At 34.1% G+C, this 10,022-nt stretch overlaps 2 protein-coding genes across 2 annotated transcripts in view; one reads left to right on the top strand and one right to left on the bottom strand.

The window, feature by feature from the left end:
- The window catches only part of LOC106871333 (histone-arginine methyltransferase METTL23), a 9,126-nt gene extending 7,673 nt beyond the window's left edge, over positions 1-1,453 (bottom strand). The window contains exon 1 of the mRNA XM_014917733.2: positions 1,293-1,453. Within this exon, the coding sequence (XP_014773219.1) occupies positions 1,293-1,376 (84 nt within the window). The 5' untranslated portion in view covers positions 1,377-1,453. The remainder of the gene's footprint in view (positions 1-1,292) is intronic.
- A 65-nt stretch (positions 1,454-1,518) lies between these two features.
- The window catches only part of LOC106871322 (NAD-dependent protein deacetylase sir-2.1), a 12,863-nt gene continuing 4,359 nt past the window's right edge, over positions 1,519-10,022 (top strand). Inside the window, exons 1-8 of the mRNA XM_052971345.1 lie at positions 1,519-1,778; positions 4,507-4,644; positions 5,934-6,038; positions 6,838-6,908; positions 7,826-7,898; positions 8,504-8,602; positions 9,151-9,387; positions 9,989-10,022. Of these exons, the coding sequence (XP_052827305.1) occupies positions 1,659-1,778; positions 4,507-4,644; positions 5,934-6,038; positions 6,838-6,908; positions 7,826-7,898; positions 8,504-8,602; positions 9,151-9,387; positions 9,989-10,022 (877 nt within the window). The 5' untranslated portion in view covers positions 1,519-1,658. The remainder of the gene's footprint in view (positions 1,779-4,506; positions 4,645-5,933; positions 6,039-6,837; positions 6,909-7,825; positions 7,899-8,503; positions 8,603-9,150; positions 9,388-9,988) is intronic.

Raw genomic sequence — 10,022 nt, 5'->3', positions numbered from 1 at the left:
AGAATCACGGCCCGGCATCGATGCCACGACATCACAAGTAGTGATCAGCTCTGCCAAACTAAGCCTCCTCACTTTCACATACAGAACTTTTCCTATAGTGTACTAAAGAACTGGTATAATTGCTCACGTGTTATTGACTCTCTTTCTATCTGCTGTAATAACCTTCATACACACACATGTATCACTCACATACTTTTCTTTGTACGACGGCCTGTCTTTGATATTGTTCTTATATGTCGCATTCACACTCTCACACAGACATACATCTTTAACGCTACAATAAATATCTCTGTTATTCATTTTATACGGTTGTGGTCTTTCATTACTGGTCATCTATGTTATCGTCGCATAGCATATCATGTATATCATCATTTGATATATTTTTGTGTTCGACCGTGTGACACGTTTAAATAAAAGGAGTCCTCTGTTTTTCCATTCGTCACCATTTCTCCTTTTGAGTTCGCACGGTCGTTCCTTACATATATATATATACCTTCCGGTATCCACCTCCCCAAGGAGGGTGATGTACTGCGTACAGCATATGCAATGAAAATTTTATTAGAAGAATATTCATTTTTGAGAGAGTTACGAGGAAATAAAGTCGAAATGTGTGAATTATCCGAAACTCCTCATTCACCCCTCCGGAAAAGAATTTTTATAACAAACTCCGATAGAACCGTAAACTACACCAACTGAAACGTATCTCTGGAAAATTTCATAAAAATACATGCGTTTTTCAGAAATGAACAAAAAAGTCGGTGGGGGTGGGCACATACCTGTAGGTATAGAGAAAAATAATTATCTCCAAAAAGTTTAATAGTACGAAAAATTATAACTGTATTAACAATATATCACCTCTAGTATTTAGTTAGACATTATGTAATTAAAATATAAGTTGTTTTTTTTTACCAAGATAAATTAAAGAATACGAGTGTACTGGAACGATGTCATGACTATATCTTATGTAAAGCTTTATTTCGGATGTAGTTTTGTATGCTCAACAGATACAACATTACTAAGCAAACTGTGTAAATGACTCAATACATAAAACAATGTGCGTCTTTTTATTTTATTTATTCATTTACTGAGTTCCTGCTTTTCGTTCCTTTTAGTTTACTTCATAAACTGTGTTCTGTATTTTTCTTACTGAATTTTAATTGTAATATTCTCAAAAGAAATAAATTACAAATTGTCAAATATGAAGTTCAGTGCGAATAAGGGATAAAGACAATTCTATTTAATTTCAAAGAAATAATAATAAGAGAATAATAATTATAAAACTACAGATATACCTCTGGAATAACAATGCTCAAAGTTTCTTTCGGTTCATCATTTATAAACTGGAACTTTTTGGAGAATATCTTTACAGCAGACATTGGATACTTTTGAAGTTGAAGGAAGAATTCAAAGACTTTTGGGAACTATTGTCGCTTAGTACAACACGAACATAAACAACAATGAAAAATCACTTTTATATATACGTATTTTAATATAGTTTTTCTTCTTCTAAAGATATTTTGTGTGAAGAAAAAGAAAAGTAATGATTAAATAAGAATATATTTATAATTACATTATTGTATGGAGTAACGTTTTGATACAAGCAAAAACATAAAAGAAAACCTGTTTTGTGATGTTCTTAAGCGGCCAAACAAGCAAGGATGGCGTCGACAGAGTATCAAAATTTAGATCCTCTGACGTTCTCTCGGCGTCAGAAACGGAAATCGGATTCCCTCGATCAAATGATAATGCTGCAGGAATCACGAAAGAGAGTATTTCAGGTAAAAATCAAAAAAATATTCTTCACTGAACACTTTTCATTTGACTTAATAATGTATAATTATGAAGTAGTGTGATTGCATTTACAAAGTGAAATCAACTTTGTTGTTTTTATTTCTACATATAGATCACCTCGAAGTAGTCTCTGTTTAATGTTTGCTTTGAAATATTTATTCTCTAAAAAGTCCTGTAGTGAAAAATCTATTCTATGTACAGTACTATAAAAGAGACGTATAATAAATAGCTCTTAGTAAATTGATAAATAATTATTCATTGTATAATTGTTAACCATCCTCAGTTTGCGTTGTGGACAGGATGATATAGTACCAGTAATATACTGAGAATCGATTCACTCAGATAACCGTCTCTGCTTGAGTATCTAACGTTCATAAGTTTGAAATGAACACGTATGTGTGTGTGACTGCTCTTACACGTGTTAAATGCCATGCCGTATTCTGATGGGTTCAGAAACCTGATCTTGATGAAAGTAATTACCTTAAAGGTATACAAAGACACTCCCACTCCAAAAATTGGCCTTGAGGTTAATTCCAAGAAATTTGTGTTTAATTATTTTTCTTGGGTAATTATAATAATGATATCTATCATAAACACTTGACCACATGTTTTAGGGAATGGACGCGGCCAATTACATCGATCCAAGCACTTAACAATAGTTAATTATTAGCCCTGGAAGGACGAAATATAAAATCGACTTCAGCGAAATTTGAACACAGACGTGAAAGTACGTGGCCATATACAAATGCAGTTAGTCTGTCGCTTTACTGATTCTGCAATCCATCGTCATAGTTAATAATATATAATAACTAGGAATTTTTAATGACATCCTCAGGGTTCCCAAATTTAAATATAGCCATCTCTTCCCTCCCCCCAATAAAGTTGATCTTTTCTTATTTCATACAAGTCCGTTGTGGTGATGCTTATTGAGTTCTCTAATAGTCAAATTTGTTATGAATAGGGAACTAGACTCTCACAAATAACTCTTCCCTTCCTCTTAAATGACGGCTGGGATGCGAGAACCGCATTCTTCATTTGGTCATTCATTCAACCTGCAACAATCAAATCTCCATCGAATTACATTCTACTATCGGTAGAGATGGACTATATGTAATCTAAACCTTTCCCCCCCTTATTAATTAATTTTTTTTTACGGAATCCCACGTTTTAGGCTATGAAGATTCCGATTCTGAAGAAAAATTTCAATCCCCCCCCCCCAAGCAGGCTATTTACATGCTAGAAATAACAGCCAAATCTCACAAAACTAGTGTTAGGGTTAGGGTTTGAGCTAGGGTTAGGTTTACCCTGTGGATCTATATAAAAACCGGGGGTGGGGGGATTGAAATTGAGATTTTTGAAAATTTTTTTTCAGAATCGGATTCTCCATGGTCTGAAACATAGGATTCCGTAAAAAAAACAAAATTTAAAAGGGGGGTGTATACCCAGATTACATATACTCCATCTCCACCCTACTATCTTAAAAAAAAAAAAAAAAAGACGGAATGATTACGGCTAGAACGCATTTGATTATTTATAGATATTTAGATTGTATACCTGACTTTCTACTATAAAATAAGAATACAACAGAACGCTGAACTCCAGACTAAACAACTCAAACAACATTTATTTAGGTGGTAAACATACATATCTTTAGTTATACATCTTTAGAGGTGAGAATAACGAGCTGTCGAGTATAAGACCGAAAGATGTAGAGACAGCTTTAAACACACGTCCATGCTCAATTGCTGGCCAACGAGAAAGAGAATGAATTGAGCGGGAAACGCTTGCTTGTTTAATACTACGCATGCACAGGCGTTACTACAGATCTGTCTGTTTGCTCAGAGTTACCTTGTAGTTAGACAGCCGAAGGTCCAACAATAATTGTTTATTTTGTGAAGAACTGTCAATAGAACAAGGGGAAGTAACTTCTATTTATATCTCCTTTTATTCATAAATGTAACACTGAGAATATGTCTCTCTGTCTATGTGTGTCTGTATTGTGTACATCCCTATCACTCTAGAACTACCCAACCGATATCATTCAAATTTTACACATGGACTACTTAGGGTCAACTGAGTTTCATGAACCCAAAAAATTTTCAACGCCTTGCCTAATGCGAGCTCGGAGCAATCCCTTAGATGGTTGCGGTATTACGTGTCAAAAGTGAAACTATAACATGTCGTTGTTATGTAAACATAATAGTTTCACTATTAAAAGTATAACTATTGTTTCATTACATACATACAAGCATATATATATATGTAACGGACTAGTATCGAAAGATCGCCATATATATACGACAAGAAATAATATTTGTCTCTTTTTATGGAAACAATAGGGACTATAGCACAACAAAAAAAAAGGGGTCAAATGTAAATCAGACAAAGGTATTGACATTGATGGAAGACAAAAGACGACATCAACTCAATGTAAGGGAGCCAATGTAGACAAACCTTTTTTTGTTCAATGTACCAGTTTTTCAATACCCAATGTTAGTTCAATTATGCAAATACATATACATGCAGCCAGAAAGAAGTCCTGATATATACATATACCAGAAATGCTACCTGTCTTTCACTAAGTCATGTAAAAAAAAGAAAAAGGATTAAAAAAAGTACAGTTTTTCCTATGCATGAAGGATTAAGAATCTATAGAATTTGTTCATTTGTACAATGCATTATTAATACATTGCTTTCTTTTTTTTTTTTTCAAAGATCAACAAAATCTTAAAGAAGCCTGAACAAGAAAGAAGTGCTGAGGAGTCTGTAATTCTTGAAACAAATCCGGATCTGGTTAAAAAAGCTGTAGAAAGAGCAAAAATTCGATGTAAATTAAAAAGACGAGCAATGGAGGTAACAAACAAATAATTTAATCCCTAGCAATATCTGTTTTATCATAAAGCTTGTAACTTTTTATTTTAAAAACAGGTGATACATGCATAACTTTGGGTGGTCAGAGCTATGTACATCACAGATCGATCAGCTCTTAAGCATTCCAGTTGCAAGCTTTGGTTTAATAGGTGTTAGGTGGAGGATAGATATGCCTCTCCCTGGATAGGATACCAGTCAATCACAAGTACCGTTCCCAAATGATCTGGTGGTACTCATTTGTTCCCTGCAACTACTAAGGCAATGTAGAATACATTTTTGTACTTGGAAACACAAAATGACATACTGTGGTGGATTTGAACTGACTACCTATGTGTATGTTGATCAATACCTTGTTGTTTTTTAGCCATAGATCAGGCTTAAGGAGAGAAATTTCTGATCAAAGACATTTCAGTCAACTTTTGTTCAGACAATTTATCTTGGACTACATTATCCAATGTACCTGTCTGCTTTTGAAGTAGTAAAAGTGTGATTGAAAGGAGATTTAGCTACTGTTTCTAGTAGACCAAGCAACCCTGGAGAGGTTTCCTCATGTTTATCAAACTGGAATGACCAGAATTATTTGCTAATAATCTGGACCCTTTGCTAAAGTAATTTTTCTCGTAACAATTCAATAGTTTACTTTAACAGGATTTAATGTTCATTGATTTTTAATTGTGACAACTAATGTGTAAGTATATCTATGTGATAATTGGTTAACTAACTTATTGAATTAGTTTCCTAGTATTCTAGATTTTATTTAACTTATTTGTTAACCCTTTTGTGACCATGTTTCTTATGAAATACACCTTACATATATTAATTTTGAAAATGATGATTGCAAATTTTGGCATAAGGCCATCAAGATTGGGAAAGAGATAAGTTAATTAATGGGGTCAACCCCAGTACTCAACTGGTACTTATTTTATTGACCCCAGGAGGATGAAAGGTAAAGTTGACCTCGGCGGAATTTGAACTCAAGCTGTAAAGATAGCTGAAATGCCGCAAAACATTTTGCCCGGTGTGCTAACAATTTTGCCAGTTTGCCACCTTAATTTTGAAAGTAATGATGAATAACTAAATTATTCATTAAACTGATGATTGGAACATAAATTGACATGAATTCTTGGTGCAAGGTTTTTTAAATTTAAATACAAATGCTTTAAAATGAAAGTTTTATTTTCAACACTGCTGAGATTATCTGTCAAGGATGGTCTCAGACATGTTGGCACCAAAAGTGTTGACTATTGTTTATTCTGAATCGTTTGTTTCAGATTGAAGATTCTGCTGAAGTACTCAAACAGAAATGTGATCAACTTGCTGAAGCTATTAAGAAGTCAAAAGGTATTTGTGTCTATACTGGAGCAGGAATCAGTACAGTGAGTAGAGATTTTGTTATAGTTTATTTTTGTATTTTTAATCATATGCTTTACAATTTGTCTTTCGTGCACCAGCAATTACGTAGCTTCCATTACTGTCTCTCCTCCATTACTCCCTCAGCATTGTCACTCTTCCATCAATACAACCACATGTGCCACTGCATACCCTCCGTACTTTCATCCTCTCTCTTCTACTCATTTCTGCTTGGTCCTAGTGTCTTGAATGTATGGAGACACTACAGAGTTGAGAACCTCTTTAGTCTTCTCATGGACATGTCAACCTCTCTCGTGCTTGTGGTTTCCTACTGTGAAGTACCTTCAGCAATTTTCGTCTCTAAACGAAATTTGATAGGCAGGAACTGAAAGATGTTCATTGTGTATGTGTGTGTGTGTTAGTATTATATATATATATATATATATATATATATATATATATATAGATGATGATGATGATATATATTATATATATAACATCCATTTACATCTGCCATTGACCGCCTCCCCTTTATCCTCTACTCACTGTAGCCATCACTATGTACATCTGACCTCCATCTCTGTCCTTGTACATCTCTCCCTCCTGCTCTTTCTCACTGCTCATTAATTCCCTATTTTCTGATTTATCTGCAGGTTTATCATACTGTTACTCTCAACCTATCCTGTACTGCCACTTATCAAGATATATATATATATATATCTTTATACGAGGCAGTACATATATCAAAATATATATTTTTGTTTTAGTTTGACCTTGAATTACAAATGAATCTTTAAATACATTTTGAATTTTTCTTTTCACTAGGCTGCTTCTATTCCTGACTATAGAGGACCAAATGGTGTATGGACACTTCTCCAAAAGGGACAAGAATTAAAGTAAGCTAATTTGTATCTTCATGGATATTGGTTATTTGATGCTTCTGCAAGTCCTGAGTACTTTTCTCTCTTCCACCAATTACAAAAACAAATATATGTTTGAAAAATTCTTTAAAATAATAGTTTCAAATTTTGGCACAATGCCAGCAATTTTAGGAGAGAGACTAGTTGATTACATTGCTCCCAGTGATCAACTGATACTTAATTACTGACCCTGAAATGATGAAAGGCAAAGTTGACTTCAGTAAGATTTGAACTCAGAATGTAAAGAGCACGAAAAAATGTTGCTAAGCATTTTGTCCAATGTACTAACGATTCTGCCAGCTCACCAATCCACAAAATAATTATATTTTTAACAATTTCAAATGATGATTAAAAATATCATCATTGTCACAAAATTGACCTTAAAAGTCATCCAAGATATTTGTTGTCAACTCACATGTGGGCCTGACTATGTGGTTAAAAAATTTGTTTCACAACTATATGGTTCTGGGTTCGATCCCATTGCATGGCACTTTGGTCAAGTTTTTCCATCAAAACTTCAATCTGATCAATATGTAACGATTGGGATTTGTGGAAACTATGTGAAAGCCTTTGTGTGTATGTATCTGTGTGTGGAGTGCAGGTGTGGTGAAATTTGAATATTATCAATTCAATTTATTTTCTACATTGAAGAATGTTTCGCCTTAAATCAACAGGCCTTAACTGGGTTGTAATAGTGTTGACTGAAATATTTCAAAATGTTTAATTTTTAATGCTATAAATTATCATTGGAACTGATTTGAGATAGGAATGATCAACAAGACCACCGACAGGACTTGGTTTGTAGGTGACCATGTTACAGACTGCAATACAGTGTCTGTCATTTTCTTTTCTTCTCTATAATAATGTAAATGTTTAATTTTTTATTTTTGTAGGCCTCAACAATTTACTGATGCAGAACCAACCAAAACTCATATGGGTCTGCTAACTCTTTACAAGCATGGCAAGGTAAGTTCTTTATGGAGACTCTTAATCTAACTTGGTGATCTGGAAGATTTGTGAGGTAAACACTTGGTACTACTGGAGTTTAATATTTATACAAAGGAAGAAAGCCAGTTGTACAAGTTAACATGGCCTGGGTTAAATGATTTTACACTTCACTGTATTTACCTGTAATTAATGTAGTTTCAAAGCAAAAATTCCATCATAGAAGAATCTTTTGTTATGTTCCAAATATAAATGAAGAAGTTATACTTGTTTTGATAAAACTAGTCTAAGTTCTTAAAACATTTTAACATATAATTAAAACATGTGGTAATATAGATTTGTCATGTAGTAATGCAGGGGTTGATGGAAACTTGCTTGCAATCTTTTCTATCATTCACATACCAGAACTACTACTATTACTACTACTACTACTACTACTACTACTACTACTACTACTACTACTACTCCATGACCACCACCTGCATAACTATACCAGCTATTATTACTTGTAATTTATGTTTATTTAGTTAAAATGGAAAATTTCTGTTTTCTGTAAAACAAACGTTTTTTTTTTCTTTTTCAATTCTATTTTTCTTTCTTTTTCTTTTGCTTCTTGTGAACTGCAGTTAAAACATGTTGTATCCCAGAATTGTGATGGACTTCATCTCAGAAGTGGTCTCTCGAAAAGAATCTTATCTGAGGTTCATGGCAATATGTACTTAGAGGTGAGATACTGCAAGTTTTTTTTCAAGCTTTATTTTATCATTATTTTATATCATCATAAGGCAGCACATAAAAAGCACCATTCAAACATGATCGTTACCAGCGTCGCCTTACTGGCACTTGTGCCGATGGCATGTGAAGAAACATTTGAGCGAGGTCATTGCCAGTGCCGCTGGACTGGCTCCTGTGCAGGTGGCACGTAAAAAACACCACTGGAGCGTGGCTGTTGCCAGTACCGCCTGACTGGCCCTCATGCCAGTGGCATGTAAAAGCACCCACTACACTCTCAGGAGTTGTTGGCGTTAGGAAGGGCATCCAGCCGTAGAAACTCTGCCAAATCAGATTGGAGCCTGGTGCAACCATCTGGTTCACCAGTCCTCAGTCAAATCGTCCAACCCATGCCAGCATGGAAAGCTGATGTTAAACAATGGTGATGATGATGATGATATATTATGTATATTATATTTATATATAAATATATTACATCATATAGATATATTTATTGTTTTCTCTCTTTTCATTTTTTTATTTTCCCATTTTCTTTTTTCAGATGTGTTACAAATGTAAACCTTTTAAAGAATACCTGCGCCTGTTTGATGTCACCGAGAAGACAGGTGTACGCAGGCATCATACATCCCGACGCTGTCACTACTGTAAAAACCTTCTTAGTGACACTATTGTCCATTTTGGTGAGAAAGGGCGCCTGTGTTCTCCGTACCGGTGGAAAGAGGCTGCAGCAGCAGCGGAAAACTGTGATGTTATTTTGTGCCTTGGAACCAGTTTGAAGGTTGTTGTAACTTATTTTTTGTTTTTGTTGTCTAAGGATATGCTCTGTTTCAATGCTTACCATTTTTATAACAATAATAGTAATAATAATAATAATAAGGCAGAGAGCTGGCAGAATCGTTAGCACGCCGGGCGAAATGCTTTGTGGTATTTCATCTGCCTTTATGTTCTGAGTTCAAATTCTGCCCAGGTCGACTTTGTCTTTCATCCTTTTGGGGTCAATAAATTAAGTACCAGTTGTGTACTGCAGTTGATCTAATCGATTGGTCCCCTCACCCAAAATTTCGGGCCTTATGCCTACAGTAGAAAAGAATAATAGTAATAATAATGATAACAACAAAAAAAAAATTACCTACTAAACATTTATTTGAACAGCTACCACAAATGTTTAATCAGCAAAACCCTTCTTAGACATTTTTACCTCTAAAGACAAATGTAAAACTGCAAAAAAAAAAAATATTGTTTTCAAGTTCAGTAAACACCATTATTAGAATATTTTCTATTTAACTATTAAATAGTTTAAAAAGAAGAAGAAAAAAATATTAAAACTAATAAATGTAAAATTTTACAGTTTTTTTGCTTTTCCTAAATGTTCTTCTTAGGTACTAAAGAAATACACCTGTCTGTGGTGTATGG

Source organism: Octopus bimaculoides, chromosome 10 (assembly GCF_001194135.2).
Source record: "Octopus bimaculoides isolate UCB-OBI-ISO-001 chromosome 10, ASM119413v2, whole genome shotgun sequence".
Lineage (NCBI taxonomy): Eukaryota > Metazoa > Mollusca > Cephalopoda > Octopoda > Octopodidae > Octopus > Octopus bimaculoides.
The sequence above is the reverse complement of the archived record's forward strand: the minus strand, read 5'-3'. Positions and strand labels throughout refer to the sequence as shown.